The sequence below is a fragment of the Oryza sativa genome, chromosome 6 (assembly GCF_034140825.1).
Source record: "Oryza sativa Japonica Group chromosome 6, ASM3414082v1".
Lineage (NCBI taxonomy): Eukaryota > Viridiplantae > Streptophyta > Magnoliopsida > Poales > Poaceae > Oryza > Oryza sativa.
This window is the reverse complement of record NC_089040.1, coordinates 4,846,845-4,870,718: the sequence shown is the minus strand read 5'-3', so window position 1 is coordinate 4,870,718 and position 23,874 is coordinate 4,846,845. Positions and strand designations below refer to the sequence as shown.

General features: G+C 42.6%; 4 protein-coding genes across 4 annotated transcripts; 2 read left to right on the top strand and 2 right to left on the bottom strand.

Moving 5' to 3' along the window:
* The first annotated feature begins 892 nt into the window (after positions 1-892).
* On the top strand, positions 893-1,958 carry LOC4340381 (uncharacterized). Its single transcript, XM_015786528.3, has 3 exons — positions 893-1,114; positions 1,236-1,360; positions 1,516-1,958. Exons 1-3 carry the CDS (start codon positions 962-964, stop codon positions 1,619-1,621), a joined length of 384 nt encoding a protein of 127 aa, XP_015642014.1. The 5' UTR covers positions 893-961; the 3' UTR covers positions 1,622-1,958.
* A 791-nt stretch (positions 1,959-2,749) lies between these two features.
* On the bottom strand, positions 2,750-5,491 carry LOC4340380 (pectinesterase). The gene is made up of 2 exons (XM_015786978.3): positions 4,207-5,491; positions 2,750-3,569 (listed from the first exon to the last, which is right to left on the bottom strand). The coding sequence occupies exons 1-2, from the start codon at positions 5,267-5,269 to the stop codon at positions 2,875-2,877; spliced, it is 1,758 nt and encodes a 585-aa protein (XP_015642464.1). The 5' UTR covers positions 5,270-5,491; the 3' UTR covers positions 2,750-2,874.
* A 5,201-nt stretch (positions 5,492-10,692) lies between these two features.
* LOC4340379 (ubiquitin-conjugating enzyme E2 34) lies at positions 10,693-14,990 on the top strand. Its single transcript, XM_015788829.3, has 9 exons — positions 10,693-11,021; positions 11,126-11,180; positions 12,670-12,708; positions 12,824-12,887; positions 13,079-13,140; positions 13,272-13,311; positions 13,702-13,729; positions 14,147-14,238; positions 14,527-14,990. The coding sequence occupies exons 1-9, from the start codon at positions 10,965-10,967 to the stop codon at positions 14,810-14,812; spliced, it is 723 nt and encodes a 240-aa protein (XP_015644315.1). The 5' UTR covers positions 10,693-10,964; the 3' UTR covers positions 14,813-14,990.
* A 797-nt stretch (positions 14,991-15,787) lies between these two features.
* On the bottom strand, positions 15,788-18,825 carry LOC4340378 (uncharacterized). Its single transcript, XM_015789056.3, has 8 exons — positions 18,741-18,825; positions 18,595-18,661; positions 17,971-18,518; positions 17,607-17,704; positions 17,054-17,078; positions 16,822-16,942; positions 16,595-16,729; positions 15,788-16,359 (listed from the first exon to the last, which is right to left on the bottom strand). Exons 3-8 carry the CDS (start codon positions 18,455-18,457, stop codon positions 16,149-16,151), a joined length of 1,077 nt encoding a protein of 358 aa, XP_015644542.1. The 5' UTR covers positions 18,458-18,518; positions 18,595-18,661; positions 18,741-18,825; the 3' UTR covers positions 15,788-16,148.
* Between the last annotated feature and the right edge of the window lie 5,049 nt (positions 18,826-23,874).

Genomic DNA, 23,874 nt, shown 5'->3' with positions numbered 1-23,874 from the left:
TTGATTAAGAAACATTATCAACAGCTGTAATGATAACAATTTGCGACTTATCACTTATATGAGGTAATGGCCAGGGGTCCCCCAACCCATTGGGGAGAGATTCAGCCATAAAACCATTAGATGCGCATTGCTTCCGTTTACCGATCAAAACAAGAAAAACTACAGGCGATAATTTTTTATTTTACTTTTACAAGGATCGGTTTGGAAGGCATTTTGTTGGCTACAACTATTATTATAATCCAAAGACAATGCAGCTAATATCCAGGTGCATTAGTCAGAATTGCATTATTATTATTTTGGATGAAGGTAGTATAACCGCCCCTGCCCCCTCAAAAAAAAAATCTAAAGTGAAGTTTTAAAATTCAAATTTCGCAACGGCTCAAGCAAGCACTTATGCATACACAGAAGCATGACTTTATAAACATTAAAAGAAATTATGACAAGCAGAACTTTAAATACTCCTTTAGAATTGAATGATTGAAGTGCTTCCTGTGTTCTTTTCAATTGTCCATATTTTCTTTTAAAAGAGTATAAAACAGTAACAGGGCAATTCAATTGTCCATATGGATCGGCTCTAACCTACGATAAAATAATTCTTAGCTGTTCCGAAAATAATACAATCTAGTCAAGGCAATATAGTATTACCCATATACTCTTAGCCAGTCACGCAGAGCGACGAAAACAAAAAAGAAACCCGTAAATTAATTCTAAAATGAAATGTCAAAATTCAAATTTGGCATACACAGAAATATGACTTTATAAGCTTAATAGAAAGCATGGCCTACAATAAGCAGCATTTTAAATATAAAACAGTGACAGGTCATTGGGACGAACCGGATGTAACCTGCAATAATAAAACCTTTTGTTCCTCCATGATTATAACACCCTACCCTACTCCTTCCCCCACTATATTTAGTCTCTGCAGAAAGCTGAACACCAAACCTTCTCAGCACAAACCAAAATGGCAGCCAGGAGCTCCCTCCATCCTTCCTCCATGGCCAGCATCCCAAGATTAATTGGCACCAGGAAGGCAGCCCTAAGGTTCAGAGCTCCTGCCCATGGCGGCACCAGCTCATCACAGCTTTCCATCGCTGCAGCAACTGCTAACAAGAAGGTAATTATGATCAAGAAAGTATACATACATATAGTATATGTTTTCCTCCAAGCAAGGAGAGTATATGAGTGATCTTGTCTTGATTAACTTTGCTTCTGAATTTTCTTGTCGGAATTTTCAGGTGTTTGAGGACCAGTTGAGAGGGATTGTGTGCTACAGAGATGACAAGGGAGAGATGGTCTGTGAAGGGTATGATGAAGGTCCAAGGCTCGGAATGCGGCTGCCGGAGAAGGCCTGCTTCCCATGGTAATTGCCAACATCTGAATTTACTGAATTTTTCCTGACATGCTGAAAGGAGAAAGAAGATTAGCATATGTTGCCTGATGAGGATTTTGTTGTCTGATGGGATTTGGTTTTGGTTGTCTAATGATCATGCTTGCTTCTGTTCCTCTGAAGAACAGGCCTATGGAGGTTCAGATCACTGATTTCATTGAGCTGGCGACGTTCCGGGTCTTCGAAGATGCCGATGTTCTTCAGATCAAGAATGATCAGAAGAGGCAGATCTGAGAAGAACTGATCAATGATCATGTAGTGCAAGGCAGTAGTTGTATAGAAATGCTCATGTGTAAGAATAATTTTCAAGGTATGGAATTCAAGTACACTGAAGAGGCAGTTCTGATGTAGTTCTGTACCCTCTCTCTCTCTCTCTCTCTCTCTCTCTCTCTCTATATATATATATATATATATATATATATATATATATATATATATATATAGTTTGGCTAATTTTTCAGATTTAGAATTCTGTGCTTTTAAAAACAGTAAATTGGTTCATGGAGAACTTGTAAATTTGTCCTTGTGAAGCAATCAAGATTCAGAACAGATATTCTGACCTGTTTGGCTATTTCTCATTCTGCTGGGAATAACACTTTTGTGCACGATCATTTCAATCATTGCTAGCATCATCAGCTGGTGAGTTTGATTAAGAAAAACTCCAATAGAGATGAAGAGATTGGCTCCCACTGGCAGTTAATTAGTGAGACTCATGTGCCCATGTGAGTCTGAACTCTGAAGTTGGTGCCTCAGAGTTATCTGAATGTAACTCTGAAGTTGGTATTATCTAAAAAAAAAAACTCTGAAGTTGGTGGCTCAGAGTTATCTGAATGTTGACATCCTTCGAGACATTCAGAGTGTACTACCCATTAACATTCTTTTACAGCGTGTCGTGTCATCATCAATAGTCAGCTTCAAGAACAACCATTATTAAGCTTCAGAATCTGTAGCAAGAATTAGCATAAGATAGATATTTATAACGCCACATTTTCATTAAAAAACAACCAATTAGTTTTTACACTTTAAATTACACTGTAATTTTTCAAATAGACAATATATAATAGAAATAATATTACAAGTAGTGTATTGTCAACTTGGAAGAGGAGATAAGAGAGGTAGAACCATACTTATACATACTCCGTAGTTTTCCTCAAAATATAGGGTAGAGAGCGCAATTACGTAGGAAAAAAATTAACTCAAATATAAATGAAATATATGTCGCTATGTTTTTGGCAACCCCTTTAATATAATTTACAACCATTATTACTGAAATTTGTTAGGATTTTTGTGTCGTAAACAAAACAGGGTAATTCTGCATTTTTGCAGTTTACAGTTCCACGGATTTACTCTGAAACACGGTAATTAATTAACGGCTGCATTGTTGAGATTTACGCGTGGTAATAATTCATTAATACAGGTGTAGTAATAGTGCAATACTACAATGCATTGATTGGACATGGATTTCGTCGGTGACAATGCTCGTACGGTTAGACGTCGTCGTCGTAGGGGAAGGAGGTGGCGGCGAGCCACTGGTCGCCGGAGATGAGGTTGTCGACGGAGAACTGGGCCGCCTCGTCGTAGCCCATATCATGGAACCCGGCCCATCCGACGCGGCCGTCCATGGCGGCGCCCGGCCCGCCATTCCCATACTCACCGAAGTACACCGTCTCGGCGCGGCCGGGCTCGGCGCCGGGCCACTCGACCCAGCCGGCCCGGTCGACGAGCGGGCCGAGGTAGGAGTCCATGACGACGGCGCGGGCGTAGGGCCGCCACGGCCGGCCCAGGAAGGTGCGCGTGCTGACGCCGCTGGCGAGGAGCTCCGGCGAGGCGACCACCGTGCAGTTGTGCACGGAGAAGCCCGTGTCCTCGTTGGGGTCGCCGCGCGCCTGCGCCGTGAGGACGTTGGACTGGCCGGCGACGGGGGCGCCGGCGACGAGCTCGCACGCCTGGAGGACGGCGGCGGCGTCGCCGAAGACGAGGTCGACGGTGCCGGAGACGGCGCACTCGCGGTAGAACTGGCGGAACGAGTGCGCGTAGAGAGAGTCCTGGTGGCCCTCGACGCCGCACCGGTACGCCGCCGCCATGTCCGCGCTCACCCGCAGCGCCACCGCCTGCCCCTTCGCCGCCCCCGCCGTGTTCCGGAACGTCACGTCCCGAGCCATGAACCCTTCGCCTGACACCCCTGCATTGCATGTGCATGACGTCACCTTTGTCAGCGACTCGTCGTCGAATCCGTCTTGGACGCTAGCTAGCTACGCGTGCTGACATTCTGACAAGTGACAGCAAATATCTAAGCTCAAAGATGCTTAGATCCATGGAGATCATGTCAGTTGTAGATAGATTTTTTTTTGTGTCCTTTGTGTATGGCATTTAAAAGGTCATTATTTTTTTAAAAAAAAAGTAGGATAGATTAATTTATGAGATATGTCATTTTACAGACATACAAGTATATAATTAAAAATAACAAATTTAAGCATAAATTATACTCCTACGTTCTATTCAAAATCTAATTTATTTCTTCTACTCGTATAAGTTGAATTTCAACCTACTTATTTATCATGTAACTAAATTATTTTAATTTTTTGATGATTTTTTTTAAGTAACATACAAACGGCTGCATCAGTGTGAGAACATGCACGTGATCGGTAGGCCAAATATTTGTGTCACGCCCACTGCGGAGTGGGACCCACGTGAGGCATCGTCGCGTGCATGCATGCAGAGAGCGAGCCAGGATGGATCGCACGTTCCCAATCCGATAGGCGATAGCTTTGTGTCACGGGATGCTTTGCTGTTTACGAGGTGTGGGGGATTTCATTTACCGAAGGTGGCGGAGCGGAAGGTGGTCCAGCCGTCGGCGGCGCTGCGGCTGCCGGTGATGACGGTGGCGCCGCGGCCGTCGCCGACGAGGGCGATGTTCGTCTTGTACGGTGGCACCTCCACGTTCTCCTCGTACGTCCCGGCCCTCACTCGGATCACCGTCCTCGCCGCGCTGTTGTTCGGCGCCGCCGCCACCGCCTCCCCCACCGTCCGGTAGTTCCCGCTCCCGTCCTTCGCCACCGTGATCACCACCGTGTTCTCGCCGGAGTTGTTGCTGTTGTCGTCGTCGTCGTTCCCGCCGTTGTAGTCGTCGTTGTCGTCGTCGTCGAGGAGGCGGCGGTTGTGGTGGATGATGTTGGCGACGGCGGCGGCGAAGCTCGCCGCCGATCCGCCCCCGCCGCGGCGGCCGGCGACGAGGGAGAGGGAGTTGGTGACGTGGGCGTAGGCGTCGTCGAGGGACGCGAGGAGGCCGGACGACGGCGCGGCGCCGTCGAGCCCGTCGAGGCAGGTGGCCTTGTTGGCGAGCGCCGCCGCGAGGTGGGCGCGCACGGCGGGGAGGCCCTCGCCGGGGGACGCGAGCAGCGAGGCGGACCGCGACAGGGAGGCGAGCGTGGCGGCGTGGAGCTCGAGGCAGTCCTGCGCCGCGCCGCGCCGGAGCGGGGACGCGCCCGACGACGGCGGCGAGAGCGCGGAGGAGAGCGCCGGGGAGAGCGACGACACGGCGGCGAGCGCGCCCCGGAGCGACGCGAGCGCGACGGACAGGATGTTCGGCGGGAGCAGCTGCACCGAGATGGCCGACGCCGCTGCCACCACCTCCGCGGAGACGGCGTCGAGGTGCGCGGCCGTCGACGCGAGGCAGGAGTCCTGGTGCGGCGTCGTGCGGCAGACGGCATGGACGTCTGTCACCCCCGGCGTGGCCGCCGCCGCCGCGGCGCCCTTGGCGGCGACGGCGTGGTGGCGGTGTCGCTTGCCGTGACGGTGGCATTGCGTGGTGGTCGCCGTGGCGAGGAGGAGGAGGAGGAGGACGGCGACGAACACAACCAGACGTGGCGAGATCGCCGCCATGGCTAAGCTAGCTCGAGTACTCGACTGAGAGTGAGCTTGATGAGCTTTCTTCACAACACGGATAGATCGATATATATGGTCAGGTTTATTAAGGTTTTAGGCGAGTGTTACTGCATGTGGCAAGTAGTGATTAGTGTACTAAATAGGCTAGCTAGTGACAACTAGTGTTGCAATACATGCCATTTTGTACTAGGCTACTAGATGGATAGAGGTGTCGGTTTGTTGCTACTTGCGCGAGTACACTCAAAGCTAGCTCCAAACTGTTGCTGAAATTCTTGTAGGGGGAAAAGGGATTATCATCAGTAGCTAAGACAGCTAATGACAATGCGACATGCACATGTGCACCATGTCATTGACTCATTGGCTCGTTGTGCGAGACAAGTCGTCGAATTCCAGCGTACGCGCCGCGCGTTGCCGTCTCGCGGAGGGGAGGAGAGGACGAGTGGGCGGCGACGCGACGCACTAACCGTCCAAACGAACAAACACACAAGACGGAGATCTCGAGCGGCAATTTTTCCTGCGGTTCGCCGTTGCAACCACACGATTTATCGAGGAATAAGTACATTTTGACTCCCTTAAAAAATTGATAGGGAGAGGATGACTTGTGGGGCCCATATGTCAATGGGCCCTATAATTTTTTATGTGTGTGAATGACAAACGGTCCCACGTATGCGTTTTTAATTCAAATGCCACTTAAGCGTCACGTCAACCCTACAGACTAGGTCAACACCCTCCAAACCAAGGGAGTTAAATTGCACCGGTTTCAATAGTTCGAGGGTCGAGATATCCGGTTTTATGGTTTAGGGTTATGGAATGGATTCGAATCACTTTAAGGGAATCGAAATGGACTTATTCCATTTATTGAAGATCTTCACTGGGCCATGATGAGAGTGCGAAGTGCAATGCATATATATGGGCATGTCTTATTTTTTGGAAAAAGTACACCAGAGGTCCCTCAACTTGTCATCGAGTTACAAAATCGTCCCCCAACCACAATTACTCCACAATACTAGATATCCGGCGTCCCCCAACTACAAAACCAGTGCAAACTAGGTCCCTCGGCGGTTTTGAGTCCGGTTTTGTCTGATGTGGCAATTGACTCAGCATAGAACCCACGTGGGCCCCACGCGTCAGCCTCTTCTTCAACCCCCCCTCTCCACCTCTCTTCCTCTCCCTTCTTCACGGGCGCCGGCGGGCGGAGCATTTGCACGGGCGGCAGCTAGCGGGCGCAGGCGGCAGGGGGAGAAGCCACGCACGGGCGGCGGGCGGTGGGCGGTGGAGTGGCGCACGGGCGGACGACGGAGCGGCTCTCGAGCGGCGGGCGGAGGGCGGACAGCGGAGCGGCGCTCGGGCGGAGACAAGGCAGAAGGGAAGGGCGGCGGCAGCGGGAGCACGGGGGAGATCGAAGTTCGAAGAGGACGACCTCAAGCACGGCAGCGAGTAGAGTGGGGTGACGGCGAGGCGGAGCGGAGCGGCGGTGACAGGAGCAACTCACCGAGGGCGCCGTCAGCTTCGCAAGGGTAGCACGACGACAGACGCACGAAGGGAGATGGGAATCCAACGAAGGATGTCGGGGTCGTCGGCGGCGGCGGCGGTGACCCAAACGGGAAGCATGGGGACGGCGCCGCTGAGGGAGCCGTGGAAGTGGAGCGTGACATGAAGGCAGCTGCTGCCACCGCCTCCGCAGTCGGTGTCGTCGCCCATGCAGCGGTTGCCGCTTCACCGTCCTCCCGCGCGCCACTTCGCCACCTGAGCGCCGCTCTGCCGTCCGCCCACTGCCCACGCATGGCTTCTCCCCCCCCCCCCCCCCCCCCCGCGAGCGCCGTGAAGAGGAGAGAGGAAGAGAGGTGGAGAGGGGAGGGGAAGAAGAGGCTGACGTGTAGGGCCTACGTGGGTCCTACGCTGAGTCGGCTGCCACATCAGATAAAACCAGAGTCAAAACCGTCGAGGGATCTATTTTGCACTGGTTTCATAAGTTGAAGGATGCCGGATATCTCGTATTGTGGTTGGGGGATGATTTTGTAACTCGATGACAAGTTGAGGGACCTCCGGTGTACTTTTTCCTTTTTTTTTCTGTCCAGATTGATACATCGCCCAACGCGGCAGTTGGGCTGGGCTCGATTCAACCAAGTATGGTTATGAAGGTTATGTTTGGTGTATGGGCCATTTTGGTTTGGTGCCAATTATTGCCCTACCAATTCTTTAATAGTTTTGAATAGTGCATATTAGCATTTTGGATTGAAGCCAATTTTTGCCACATCAAAAGAGTGGAGTCAAATCTATTCTATCAAAAATTTGGTGGTACCAAAATTTGCCCAAGGTTTGGTACTACCAGTATTTTGGTAGTGTTTCAAACCAAACAAGCCCTAACTCTATCTCTACTATTATAAAAATTGAAGATGTTTCTGCGGTCCGTCATCCGTATTTGAGTCGGTTATAAAAATTGAAGATGTTTCCGCGGTTCGTCATCCGTGTTTGAGTGGGTTATAAAAATTGAAGACGTTTTTGCCGGTATTTTGGTACGTCATCCTTGTATGTGTCAGTTTTTAAGTTCGTTTGCTTTTGGAAATATATATTTGTATTTGAGTCAGTTTTTAAGATCGTTCACCTTTGATAATACATAAGGAATCATATAAGAAATCTGTTTAATATATATATATATATATATATATATATATATATATATATATATATATATATATATATATATATATATATATATATATATATATATATATATATATATATATATATATATATATATATATATATATATATATATATATATATATATATATATATATATATATATCCAAGCGAACTCACACAGTAAATTTCATCTTAACTAAACAATATCTCTACTACTTAAAAAATACGAGGTGCTTCCATCGTCCGTAAAAAAACCGTGGGAGAAAAAAACCGTGCGAAAAAAATCGGGCGAAAAAAAAACTATGTCCAATAAAAAAAGGACAAAACAAAAAAAAATCCGCGGACGAAAAAAACCAAAGTCCGATAAAAGGGCGAAAGAAGGGAAAAACCGGAAAAAAAGAAAAAAAAAGTCCGATCCAAAAAAAAGTAGGGGCGAAATAAAGGAAAAAAAAGAAACTAATCTGACTCGGTCTACACGGTAAAAAAGGGCGAAAAAAGGAAAAAAAATTAAACAAATCCGACTCTGTCGACACGGTAAAAAAAAAGGGCCAAAAAGAAAAAAGTATATGTCCGATACCAAAGAAAATCGAATCCTATTATATGTGACATGGCGTGGTAAAAAAAATCGAATCCGATTCCATCGACGCGGTAAAAAACAAGCGTAAAATTTTTTTCTGTGCGATTCCAAAAAAAAAGTTGCGAAAAAAGTTTTCCGTTTCTCTTTCTCTATCTCTATCTCTACTACTTAAAAATTAAAAAGTGTTTCTGTTGTCCATCCGTGAAAAAAAGCGTGAAAAAGAAATCAGCGAAAAAAATCGAATCTAATTATATGTGATGCGGTAAAAAAATTAAAGACGTTTCTGACATCCGTAGTAACGAAAAAAGGGCGAAAAAAATGAAAAAAAAGGAAAGTCCGATTCAATATCTATGTATACCTAATTAAAAAAATTTGTATGGCTTGTGGGTTATAGAAATTCCATCACACGTGCGATCGATCCCGCTTTAATCCCTCTCCGATGGCAAAAAAATAAAAAAAGAAAAGAAAAAAAAAATGAGAGACTGCATCAAATTTGGACCTAAATTCTAAAGAAAACACTACTACAAGAATACAAGATCAGATTCAAGAACACCAAGAAAACGCCGACGCCGGAAGGGGAGGGTGTCGCCATCGCTGCTGAACCGCCACCGCCGTCGTAGGGATGTCGGTATGTCAGGCTGCCGCCACATTGTTTTGAGAGAGAGGGGGGAGGGGAAATGATTTTAGGGTTAGGGTTTGGGCTGTTGAACTTTTATATAGGTCGGGATGACCGTCTATCAGATCGGACGGCTCTGGCTTCTCCCGCGTCAGGCCGAACGCCATTCCCAGGCCGCCCACACGGAATAAGTTCACTTTAGGTTGTTTAAGTTGTTCCTCCCCGATTCTATTCCCAGGCCACCCACACTATTGGGCCGCCTCATGGACCATGTGTACTCTCCGTATGGAACAAGTTCACTTTAGGTCACTTTAGCTGAACTTTTTTATTTCATTATAAATATATTTTCTTAAAGAGCTCATATCATGTAAAACTAAACCTTAATCATATAATATTTTTATATTTGTTATAATTTTAATTACCCATCACAACGCACAGGCATTTTTTCTATGTTAAAAAAAAGACCACGACATACGAGTGAGAGATATATACCACACACACCCGCAGGCTCATCTTTAACTGAACTAGCAACAGATTTTCAATTACAGGTCTAATTGTTTTATTTAGGTGATTAAATTTGTTTTCATTTATATAATTAGTTTGCTCTATTTAAGCTTTTTGAAAATTGCTAAAATTTGAGAATAACTTTCCTACTTCGTATTATATTATTTTTAGCTAATGGAATTAATGGAAAATTAATTATATATTTTTATCTTTTTGACCAAAGGTCACTGCAATTTTATTTCATTAATAATAATATTATTATTATGATTCCTTTATTTTTTTTCCCATCAGTATACATGATTAAAATTACCTTTACCCGTTGCAACACACGGGCATCATTGCTAGTAACAATAATAAGATTAAAATAGACTTCACATGTTGTAACACACGAGTATTTTTTTTTTAGTATTATCAAAATCAGACTACCAAACTTTAGTTCAAAACACACCTATTATAATTATATGTAAGTTTGACTTTTCTTAGTAATAAAATATTTTGAACACAAAATAAACATGTTATCAATATATATACAATGTTAGATATAGATAATTTTTTATATAAAATTAATCAAACTTAGAGAGATTTAACTAAGAAAAATCAAAGCGATATATAATATGAAACAGGTAAGTATGAAAACACAGTGGTAATGGGAATCGTCGATTTACTCCGTATGTGTTATCCGGTTAATAATCAGAAAAGAAAATTTAGCACAACAATCATTTGAATGCATATTCTTGTGTAGCAGGGAAAAACTAGAAAAGATTTTTTTTTTCAAAACAGAAAAACAAAAGGAAACAAACTCTTTCTCTTTTTTGCCAAAAAATAAAAAAACGGAAACAAACTCTGTGTCCAGCAAATCGAGTCCATGACGAACCAAAAACGTGATGAAAAAGAAAAGTCAGCAAACGCGTCCCCTACATCCGACCACACACCGGCAACCCGCACGAATCTCAAAGCACACCCCCCGCGCCCTAATAAAATCCCCACGACCAAATCCCAACCAAGTTTATTTCCGTCGACACCCCAAAAAAAAAAAATCCCCACCCGATTTCTCTCTTTTTTTTTTCCTCCTCTTCCGCGAGCTCTTCCCCCCTCTCTTCTCTCTTTTTCTCCCCTCTCCCCGGGGAAACGCGGCGGCCGCCGATCCCGATCCCCCCCACCGCCGCCGCCGCCCGATCCGACCAAATCCCCACTACGCGTCCCAATTCCGGGCCAATTCGACCCCCCGAGCGACCGCCATCTACTCACCTCCCGATCGATTCGGATCCCCAATCTAGCGGGCGCGGGGCGGGGCGGGGAGGCGGGATTGGGCTAGGGTTTTGTGGGGGATTGGTGTATTGGATTAGGTGATGGCGGAGAAGGGATGCCTCAAGCGCCTCCAGAAGGAGTACCACTCGCTCTGCAAGGTGAGGCTCTCCGTGTGGATTGGATTTGATTGGATTGTGTTGATGCGATTGGTTTCGATGCGATTCTGATGGTTTTGTTTCGGTTTTGGGTGGTCGGATTGCAGGAGCCGCCGCCGCAGATCGTGGCTCGCCCGCTGCCCAACGACATATTGGAGTGGCGTAAGTATCTTTTTCTTTTTCGCTTATTACAACACTAGACTAGATTGATTCGTCGTCTGTTAACTTGTTAATGTGTGGAGTGAACGGCTAATTGCTCTTGTTATTCTAATCGATCGATACGCTTACGGTTTATGTACCGTAAAGAGTGAATTAGATGTGTTTTTTGTGTTATTGTTATGTTTCCAGACTCATGTTGCTGCGTGCTTTTCGCAATTTAGCTTTCTTGTATAGGTTGGCCTAGTGCAGCAAGACTATATGAAGTTCAGACTCATGGGACTTAATCTGTGTTGTGTTAATTTTGAATGTGAACATCTGTTTATTTTGTTGGAGTTATGACTTTGTTCTTTTGACGAGAACATCAGTCACCTAGTTCAAATAGGGGATTGGATTGCTCGTATTATAGGTCTTGGTGAAATAATTTCAGGTGAATTAGTCGAATTTGGTTTTTGGATGTTAATTCCACCTTTTCTCAACTTTCGGGAGACAAAACACTGATTGGTCTCCCACATGTTGCTTTACAAAAAGAACTAAACTCTTGGAGATTATTCCACATGAATTCCTATCAGTTGTTGTGAACTAGCTCCAGATTGGTCTCCCACTGCCTATTTTTCTATAGTCAAATGCTCTTGTGATTGGGAGGTCAATAATCGCTCATCAGCACATATTTTGAGGGAACATGGGAGGGAAAGCAGGCTGTACCTCAGATTTTCAATAGTGGAAAGTATTCTTATTTTGCATAAATGATATAGATTTAGGAGGAGAGTGCACGCAGGCACCAGGGGTTCTCAAACAGAATGAGAAAGGATTATTAACACATAGAAAGTTCAGTTTAAAATGCTTTCAAATAGAGGTCATACATGGTCATGCCAGAACGTTTGTATGATTAAGACTAGTTGCTAGAGCGTTGGTGTGATTGACTAGTTGTTTTTGTATTTAAGGGCATGGGCATGGAGATATTGGTTTTGTTGATTGACTAGCTGCTAGAGCGTTTGTGTGATTGACTAGTTTTTGTATTTAAGGGCATGGGCATGTGGTCCAAGAAATATTTGATGCATTTGTTGGATTTATTCATTCGGCAATCATGCAATAACTCATACAGTTGTGCCACTGTCTCACCTCATTATGTGAGGCATTGCTCTATGGCCCATTCTGGTTAGTGGGCTCCATTACCCCCATCTCCTCCCATATGTTGTTGACGTACATGCTTTGGTCACCGGCTCACCGCTAGGTTTTGCACTGACTCAACTATAATGATGTGATACATTGCACTCGTGGTAATACGATGTTGTACTTCTATTTACTATCACAATTACCATTTGCCACGACAAACATGATAAATATTATTTACAGTTTTGTATAATTATGGCCCTCTGCTAATTTATGGTAAGCCTACTAGGCTAATACATAGCATACCCTCAGGTCGCCTATATTTCTATTTCCTATCAAGCTTGTATTAGGTATTAATTTTGCATTTTTCTTTATATTCCAGATTTTGTACTTGAAGGTAGTGCTGGCACACCATTTGAAGGTAAAGATTACACAAACTCAAAACAATCTTCTATACATTCTATTACATTTCAGCTAGCACTTCACTAATCAATTTATCTGTAACAATATTTTCACATTTGATTTCTTCTCCATAGGTGGATATTATTACGGGAAACTCAAATTTCCACCTGATTACCCTTTTAAGCCTCCAAGCATCAGGTAATGGAACTTTATTTTGTAATATTGAATTACTGAAATTGAAGGAATGCTTACAATGTGATAGAAGAGTTATACGTATTTGGGATTAGTGAACATTTTGAAACTTTGGTTTTCATATCTGACTTGTTTTATTGGGATTAGTGAACACTTTGAACTTTGGTTTTGCATATCTGACTTGTTTTATTGTTCAGCATGACAACTCCTAGCGGAAGGTTTGCCCCTCACAAAAGAATATGCCTATCAATGAGTGACTGTAAGTTAATATGATCATATTTTTTTTACTTTATTATATGCAAGGTTTATCCCGTGATCAGATTATGATTACTTTTATATTTAATGATTTGAAACAATTTCCATCACTTTTAATTTATTATGTTTTTGCAGTTCATCCGGAATCTTGGAATCCTATGTGGTCTGTGGCAAGGTATGTACAAATCTGTACTAAGCACAATATTTGAGCATAACGTATTTCCCACCATTATCTGGGGAGTTGTTGGGCTGAGTCGTCATTCAAACTTAAGAGATATCTAGACCAGTTTACATCTTTCCATTCTTGTAAAGAACATGAAGTCATGCTTGTGTGGTTCCTTGGGAGTCGATGTAGGTGAACAATAATGGCATATTTTCTAAGCATGAAACTTATTATGATAGCATAGATCCAATTAATCCTTCTATTTAATAGTGAGATGTGTGGACTCTAAATCATCAAAATGTAGTTCCACTGCTCTAGTGATATATGTAGTCTGTAGTTTTACTATATAAATCTTTTCTACCTATCTCTCTTCATAGTCTGACATATACTTTCGTTCTGCAGCATTCTCACGGGCCTCCTTTCATTCATGGTAAGCTCTTAGTTTTGCATCAGCTCAGAATTAGCAAGAAAGATTCTCATCCTGTTTTAATTGCTAACCCATGTACACAAGATGTTATTCATGCCTATTAATAATATTGGTAATCTTGATCCCCCACCCCCAAGCAACACTGTTGCTTTTTCGCTTGCGAGAATGCAGTTCTGTAAACCAGCTTAACTCAGACCGATTCCCTATTTTAGTGATAATCTCATCTATTTGTCATGTGAGTAATATAAGTGGTGCTTAACAGCAATGAAACAACTGTCCAGCTGTAGTTGGAACAAAACCATTTCCATTTTGTCTTCACAAGTATAAACTGTGAAAAAGAAGTGCAAATTTGTTATTTCTTGTTCCTCATATGGTTGAAGAGGTCTTGTTTCTCACTGTGAATTATACTTGTGCTTGCAGATGGATGATGCTCTGACAACTGGAAGCATCAGGAGTACAGAGGGGGAAAAGAGACGTTTAGCAAAGGCTTCCCTTGCCTACAACTGTGAGAGGTAATTGCTCAGTAAGATAATATTAATTTCATCATACATCTATGTAGGTTTGTAGAAAATGATAAAAGCAGCAAGCATATATTGTTAGGGAGTAACATACTTGCCATAAAAGAAACAGCTCAATTTAGTGGGAATGCTCTTCCCAAGCGAAATGAATTATGTTAGATAGGTGACATTTATTACTTGTGCTGATGATACTTATCTAAGTTTTTTTATTCACATGCTGCCATCAACCCATCCTTGTTTGAAGCCATGGGACACTAACAAACTTTGCTCTTGTTTCCACAGCAAAAATTGCCCTCACTTCAGGAAAATGTTTCCAGAGTACGTCGAGAAATACAACCAACAGAAACAGATGGAGCAAACCGTAGCGGAACCAGAAACTCAAGAGAACCCTGCCCCAGCTCCATCTCCTGCGGTCCAACAACAGGCTGCAGTAGTAGCCAATAAGGCGAAACCTGCGGCGGAGGCCGCAGGCGAGCAGAAGCAGAAGAAGCGAGTGCCCTTCTGGATGATGCTGGTTATGTTTTCTGTTTTTGGTGCGGTGATGGCCTTGCCCCTGATGCAACTCTGACAAATAAAATAAAAAGAGGCTATAAAAGTGTGATACCGGGGGGTAATTTTTGTATAGTTTTCCCAAGGTTTGCGTAACTCGATTCTTCTGTGGACTCTCTTCACTTTGGTGATGGTAAAATCTGTAGAACCATATCCTCTCTTTACAGAATCTACAGAACAGCTTTGTTTGAGTCGTAGATGTTCATTCCCTGTGTGTTCTCGCCTCCTTGGTCCTAGCCTGCGATCGCACCAACAGCATGCGTGCCTGGAATGTTTTCTCATTTTTCCTTTTTCCGAGTTGCGCAGTGTCTCGACGGCTTACGAGCCCTTGTAAATTTTAACCACTCTTTCCTACAATGCTCTTACATAGTTCGTAACCATTTCATTTAACTAAATGAAAGTTATATAAAATTAGCTCTTACAAAGTTCGCAACCATTTCATTTAACTAAATGAAAGTTATATAAAATTTAGATTTACTCATGTGACATCACCTCTTATAAGACTTACTGTACGAAAAGTTTGTATGTATCTAGCTTTTCCCGTGGCTGTTCGATCATCGTTTTAGTCCAAACTCCACTAAACGTTCAATATTGGATTTGTGGCCGTATACATCTCCCGTTCTTAAACACTCCCTCCCGTTCTTGAACACTCCCTCTGTCCAAAAAATATATGATACCTTAATTTTTTTTATATTGTTGATCATTTATCTTATTAAAAATTATGTACATATTATTTATTTTGTTGTAACTTGTTTTATTTTAAAAGAATTTAATCTTAACTTATACTTTCACATATCTATACTAAACTAAACTTTTGAATAAAACAAATAGTCAAATGTTATACGAAAAATCAATGATATTGTATATTTTTGCAACGGAGGTGGTATTATATTTGTCCGTATCCAGTTACAAAGCCATGAGCCTCCCGGACCTGGATTCAACTTTTGCCGATCTACACTTAAAAACGCAGAATGAGAGATCACAGGCGAGAAAGTTAAAGATCTAACACGCTCACACGCATGTCAAATTTATATGAAGCGTTCCCCAAATTCATTGAGGTTATAGCAGTGTCAATATATACACCCCACAGCAGGGTAAAAGAACTGAAGAGTGAAGACGGTTTCAGTCGTCAACATTGCAAATTCGTCTTGAATCACATGGGAGACATACTAAAACTGGAGCCTTCCAGACCTTCATTCTGCAACAACGTTCATTCTGCCAGTCTTTGCCTAGGGATGTTGTAGATCCTATTTAACTCTGACATACTGGAATGGGTTGAACATGTTTCTTCAGAAATCAAAGTCTACCGAGACATCTGCTGCTCTCAAATGGTGCGTCTCCTACCGAATCAAGTGTCAGAACTCTGGTACTACCCAAGAAAGAAGCTTTTCCTCAACTTCTTGCCAATTGTGAACCTTGGTCACCAGCGGATGCGATTCGTCAACACCAGTTTTGCACCAAGGGTACGAGTTGTGATAATCAAAGAGAAGGACCCTCATGCCATCCTCGGCACAATCTAAAGCATATCTGGGGTTGTCATCTATCAAAACCTGAGCACCAAAAGATCTAGAAGTACAATTTGTCAAAAGAGAATAAGTTATTAGTATTACAATTGAAATATATTATTGATGGCGACAATTGTTACCGGAGGGCAAAAATTTCAGTAAAAGGAGTGCTATGTCCAACATGTATGAAAACGAAAGTACAAAAAAAAAGGTAACTATTCCAAAGTATTCACATGCTATATGTGAAAAATTAAGATGGTGCACATGATTAGAGATTAGTTCCGCTTACGATTTACCTGCAAATTTCTGATTTTGGCTTTGATTGACCTTGCAAAGCAAAATGGTTTCCAAAATGGATCTGCTCAAATAACCCTGGATAGTACTTGTCGATCCAGTCTAATGTGTGATTTTTAATTGCATCCTGCCGAGATCTTAAAAAGAAACGATATCATTAGCCAAAACACAAACGTCACATAATAAAGATAAGTTCACTATGCCCCTAAATATCAGAAAATGGACTTACGTGACAACAGATAAGCTACAGAAAGAAGAGAGATTTTGCAGAGCATCTCGGGCACCGGGGATAGGATGTATACCATCTTGGAAGTAATGGGTTGTAAAGAACTCATGGACAAGAAAATTAGCTGCAACATTTTAGACAAGTTGTTGATTTTTTATATGAAGAATTGTTGTTATGTTCACAATAAAAGATTTGTAAGTTCCAAAAAGAAATGAAAAGATAGCATAAGACAAACCTCTTTCTCGAGAACAATTCCATATCTGCACAGAGTTGCACAAAAAGATGTAACTACCTGATGGATAGAATTTCTTAACAGAGACATGATCAAGGATGAAAAATTTAGGCAAAATTGGTCATATAGCATCGAAAGTTCACGTTTTTGGTTTTATAGCACTGAAAGATACCGGTTCACTTTAATAGCACCCAAAGTTTACCCTGTTCCCATTTTTAGCACTTCCGTCAATTTTTCCGTCCGTCTTGATCGTTATTGACCCAGCTACGCACACGATATGACGTTTCTACCCCTCATTGACATGCATTCTACTTGTACTTGTAAGGGGTAGAAACGTCATATCGTGTGTGTGGCTGGATCAAGACGGACGGAAAACGATTGAGAATTGACGGAAGTGCTAAAAATGGGAACAGGGTGAACTTTGGGTGCTATTAAAGTGAACCGGTATCTTTCGGTGCTATAAAACCAAAAACATGAACTTTCAATGCTATATAACCAATTTTTCCAAAAATTTAAGGGCTTGAATTTTTTCTAGGAGGGTTGGATTTCAAATCACCTTGAAGAACTCATACACATGGTATTCTGATACTGAGTGATTCAAAGAATAACGGTCCGCAATAAATTTGTTGAGAGCAGCAAGAAAGCTTCCAAGAACTGCAGGCAAGATAATGAGAAAAAGATCAACTGTAAGAACAGAGGGATGATCAAATGCCATAACATCGAAGCTCATGAGCGTCAAATATATATTCTTCTTTTCTAATGTTGTTAGGATCATAATATGGATCGACACTAATATCCCAATCAAACGGAAGCGACCTCTAATTCGTAAGAAATGAACCAGTAACTCAATCAGTATATACAAGATCATGCCTGCACAATTGAGATATGAACGATTGTAAATTGCAATGATTTCCCAATACCTTCATCCACATCAACAGCAACCACCATCTTCGTCGGCGCAGCGTTCTCGGGGAAACCCAGCGGCTTCCCACGCCGGCACGCGCCATTCCCGTTCAAGCTCTTCGTGGCAACCTCCTCCAATGGCAGAACCTCCGGGTCATGGAGCAGCTGCCGCTGCGGCGCCAGAACCTGCGCCTTGATCCTCACGGCCTCGCCACCATCCACCCCCCTCTTGGATCTACCCCGATCCTGCCAATTCAGGCATCCCTTGGATCCCAATGCGCTGCCCGGCGCGAACCTCCGACCCATCCCAAGATCAAGAAATCCCTTCCTCTGAATCACACTGCCCTCCCCGCACAGATTCGAGTGGCTGAGGCTGCAGAAGCAGCCACGGTGGGCGGCGGCGGCGGCCGGCATAATCGCGGCGGGGCTACTCCTCCTCCTCCGGTGATGCGGCGGCGGCCGGAGACGATCGAACAGCGACCGCACGGCTCCGCGGGCTAGCATATTGATACCAGCATTCCCCCTTTCCGATCCAAGAAACCCGCGAATCCACACAGACAAGATCCTGTCACCCCCAAAACAAGAACCCAAACGGATCACCGATCCCAAAAACCAAATCAAGAAAGAACCGAATCACTCACCTCACCACGCGAGATCAGACAAAGAATCCAATCCGCAAACGACACCACCGCCGCAACCGCCCTCCTCCTGGGTGATCTGAGTGAGGGCCGCTCGGGGGAGAGATAGATTAAAAAAAACAGAGAGAAAAGGGTGCGATCTTTCGAACCAGATCGGGAGATCGCGAGTCAAGAGCGAGGGAGAAAAACTAGGCAAATCTGAAGGAAAATCCGGGGCGCATATGCTGGAAACTCGGAGAAGGCGAGGGCGAGAGGGGGGGAATTTCTTGGCGGCCGCTAGTATTTTGCTTTCTCGCAGTTTAATTTCTTTTTTTAGGGTTTTTGGAGAAAAAAGGAAAAGAAAAAGAGAAGGAAAAAAAAAACGAGGACTGAAATTTGTGTGGTTCTTTTTGTGTACGTGGAGTGGCGGTATTGTTGTGGTGGGCTCATTCCTTTTTGGGAAAACGGAGCCGCTCTGGTCATCATGATATGGTACTTTTTGCAGCCAAGTTCATAAAGATTATGGATATTCTGATTTGGTACTCCATTTTCTTACATGATATTTATCCCTTCCTTTTAAAATTCCATTTGTAGTAGTAGTTCGATTCCAGTGAAAGTTTTTCAAAAATCATACTATGTCCCAAAATATAGCTAATTTAAAAAATTGAAGTAGAAAGATAACTATACTTTGGGACGGCGGACTATATTTCAAAGGATACCTCAAAGTTTGAACTATATTTTGGAAATAAAATTGTATTTCTACGATGGCATACCTAACTACCTAGGAATTTAAAAACTTTATCACTGAAATCATTTTGCTTGCCATTAGTATCGAAGGGTTGATACTCGACTACAATAACGCATGGGTGGGAGACTAGTACGAAGATACGAACGAAGAATACAAAACGCGGAAGATACGAGGTTATATATGTTTTGCCTATAAGCCATACTACTACTACTCTCTTATCTTAATATGTGAAAGCAGCAAAGCTATCTCAGAGGAGAATGGGCCACATCATCTAAAATACGAGAACCGTCGGATGAAACTGATAAAGAAAAATACACCGTTGGATCATATATAAGGCATCTATTGGACTAATCAGGAGGCTTCCATAACATTCCTCCCTATTCTTTTTAGCACCATGTTTGATTAATTAATCGGTTGACAAATAAAGAAAAAAAATAAAAGAGACCTCAACCTTTAATTCATAATGGAGTTATTAACCTATGTGATTATCATTAATAACATGATTTATTGCAAGATTAACAAGAGACAGTTTCTTTCCCTGGACAGAGCAAGTACGGATGATAAGTCGTACATTATATTGACTGGATGTCAAGTTTAAATAATATATCTGCGTTTATGTGTAATTTCATATATTTCCAATTTACTTTTATAGAGATATCAGATATAACGTATAAGCGAGTTTATAAATACTATGTTGCTTTCGGGTGGTATAGGAGCACACAATGGCTACCTTTAACATTTAAAATTTGTCCTAATATATATAAATTACTACTTCACATATTCACTCATCTCAACTAATTACAACCATCAAGATAAAAAAACTAATTTCAACTCTCTTTTTTTCGTCTATTAGTTTTTTTAGCTAATCATAATATTCACCTTTTTGTCAAAAAATAAAAATAGAACATAAACTTTTCATTTAATTTTATCTTACTTCTCATTAAAGTTTTTTTTCATCTTACTTCCAACTAACATCTCAACTCTAATATCTCTCATTAAATGATGAATATAAAAGTATTTTCTGGTCAACTTTAATCTTTATTAAAGAACATAGAAATTTTAAATTTAAGAATGGAGATAGTAATAAAACTAAAAGGATAGTAATAAAACTAAAAGGCTTCGTAATTGTCAACATTAATCGTCCACTTATATATGCAGGTTATGCTGGTGCTCAAAGTCTCGCGAAGCGCGACTACATGACTAGTATATATTGATTGAATTTCACGATGAAACCAGCTTGCATATTATTTTGTGTAGTAGCTACGGCTATTCTGTAGCGGCTGCACCATGTTGCCGAACCCAGCGAATATATTAATCTCATAACGTGGTAGGAGATCTCGTATGTCAAAATCTGTAAATTTATGCTTGTGGCAATTTGGTTATTTTTTATTTTTTGAGCAAGAGGCATGCCCTCCCATTTCCATTAATAGAAATGAAGGAAGTTCCTACACAGGTCTGCTATTACATGACTTGTTCAGGTTTTTAATCTTCCCAGGTACCAGACAGTTTTTCTGAAAGCCATAACTTTAAAAAAAAAACCTAGACTCCTGACATTAGCAAAGAGCTCCACCATTGAGGCCACAATGTGTAGTCATACAAGCTTTTTAGGGACTGTAATGTCAAATGTGCTTATTTTACGGCAGACTCGTTGGGATCGTTGTCTGCTTCTGTAGGGATCGCGTGCATGTACGGTGACACCCCAAGGAGGGAGTAATAATATATTTTGGTTGGTCCAAATGTTGTGTCTTTGGAATGCGAGATCCTTTGTCGGAATCCCTGAATTATTCATGGCTCTCGCCGCAGCTCGAACAGCGTATGGCATGTGGAGTGTGGTTTTGTGGAGGCGGGAAGAATATTTTTGCCGTGGATACCTTATCACATCAGTAATCGCTTAGAAAGTGGATAGATACTCTCACATAGTCATATTATTTTACAAATCGATGCCAAGCCATCCCTTCTTCGCAAGCGAGTGAGCATCTATCTCCTTCCAAAATTGCCATTTAAAATACGAGGGCTTTTCGCTCACAATCTTTACTCGGACAATACAGAGGTAGTCGGCAGACGGTGGTGGACGATGTGGTCGGACCGTCGGAGCTGGAGCCTGCCGCTGCGGCGCACGGAGCTGGAGCGGCTGTGCGTGCAACTCGGGGAGGCGGAGGTGGAGGCCAGGATTTGTAAAACCATGCGGTTATTATAGTTATCATATGTGGTAATATTTTCAGTTTTTAAACCACACAGTTTTTACAACGGTGGAGCTCGTGTGAGAGTGCCAATGCCGCATGGGAAGAGCAGAGAAAGAGAAAGAGAAAGAGGAAGGAAGAAGAAAAAGAGAGAGATAACATGGGGTCCCATGTGTAAATGGGTCTTATATATTTTTTTTGTGTGTGTGGGTGAAAAATGAGTCTCATATATTTTTTCTTAATTCTAATACTCCTTCCGTCCCATAGTATAAGGGATTTTGGGTACTCTCTCCGTATCTAAATATTTGATGCCGTTGATTTTTTTTAACATCTTTCACCGTTCGTCTTATTCAAATTTAAGTAATTATTAATTATTTTCCTATCATTTGATTCATTATTAAATATAGAGTAAAGTCCATCGCCGGTCTCTAAACTTGTACCGCTGTGTCATCCCGGTCCCTAAACTCGCAAATTGACTGTTCAGGTCCTCAAACTTGCTCGACTGTATCATCCTGGTCCCTAAACTTGTAGATCACTCATTTAGATCCTTCAACTTGTTCAATTGAGTCACCCCGGTGTCTAAACTTGGATTTGAATATCATATGGGTCAAATAGGATGGTCTAAAGACTTTATATTTAAAAATAATTCATAACTTTTTCATGTGAAATCTAATGAAGACAAACTTTATATCAAACTTGTAGCCCTCGACGCGATCTACAACTTTGTGTTGAATTTTTTTATTTTAAGTCAGTTTTTGTCCCAAAATGTAATTTTAAAATTAAAATTTCAAAATCTATAAACATGCAACAATATTTTAGGACCCTAAACATTTTTAATTCAAAAACTTTTCAACTACAAAGTTGTAGGTCGCGTCGAGGGCTACAATTTTGATATAAAGTTTGTCTTCATTAGAGTTCACATGAAAAAGTTATGAATAATTTTTTGATATAAAATTTTTAGACCGTCTTAAGGACCGGGGTGACACAAGTGAACAAGATGGAGGACCTAAACGAGTGATCTGCAAGTTTAGAGACCGGGATGACACAGTCGAACAAGTTTAAGGACCTGAACGGTCGATTTGCGAGTTTAGGGACCGGGATGACACATCGGTACAAGTTTAGGGACCGGTGATGGACTTTACTCTTAAATATACTACTACTACTCAAGTTTTTGAATAAAACGAATGGTCAAATATGTTTTAAAAAGTCAACGGCGTCTATTTAAGGATGGAGGGAGTATCATGTAAGTATCACGTCAACATCACGTAGGACAAAAATCAGCTAAACACAACCATATATACGTCACATCAGTGAAACCGTCATATGAAACTGCTGAGAGAGTCAAACTACATTGGCATTGTGATTTAGGGATACGAATCAGATTCATCTACTAGCAGAGGGAGTCAAGACGGACTTAGGGCCTGTTCACTTTGATGCCATTTTCAACTTACCAAATTTTGGTAAAGTTGCAAAAAAAAGTGGCTACATTTATTTTGCTGCCAAATTTTGGTAACTATATAAGAAATCCTGCTAAAATTTTAGCAAGTTACCAAAACTTGGCAATGCTAAAATTTGGTAAGGTTTTTTTTTGGCATCAAAGTGAACAGGCTCTAAGGGTAGCAAACTAAAATTTTGGCATAGTTACCAAAATTTGACAGCAAAATAAATGTAGCCACTTTTTTAACAACTTAAATAAAATTTGATAAGGTTAAAAATAACATCAAGTAAACAGGCCCTAGCTCTTTTTAGCTTACGCACCGCGGCCGCGTGCCCAATCCCGCGTACATCCACCCCACCCACCGCGCGCCACGGCGGTCCGCCAGCCGATACGAGGCGATAAAAACTGGGCGCTCGCGTCGCGCGGACTCGCACACGCCCACACCACCAGCAACACGTACGCGCCCGCGCTACGCTGCACGATACCCACGCCCGCAGCGATTCGCCGCCTCGTCTCGTCGCGCGCGGCCGCGCGGCTATGCCTATTCCGCAGGCAGAATCGCGCAGGTACGTACCCAAGTCGCACACCAACGGCCGCCAACACGTACGCGCGGCTGCGCTTCGCCTCTCCAGTCTCCACTCCACCACACGTACGTACGTACACCACGATTGCCTTGCCTCGCCGGTCGAGCTGAAAATTGAAAACCCAAGCCGCCGCCTTCTCGTTTCTTTCTTCGTCGACTCTCCGATCGATCGGGCCGCCCTAACCCGTCCCGTCCAGTTCCATTATATGACCCAGGCAGGCAGTACTGCTGCTAAAACTAGTATTCCCCTCCGTTTCATGTTTCAAATAGTTCTGATTCTCTTTAAATAAATCTTCTTAAAAGTATAGTTAAGTTATCAAAAAATATAGCAACATTTATAGCACTAAATTAATTT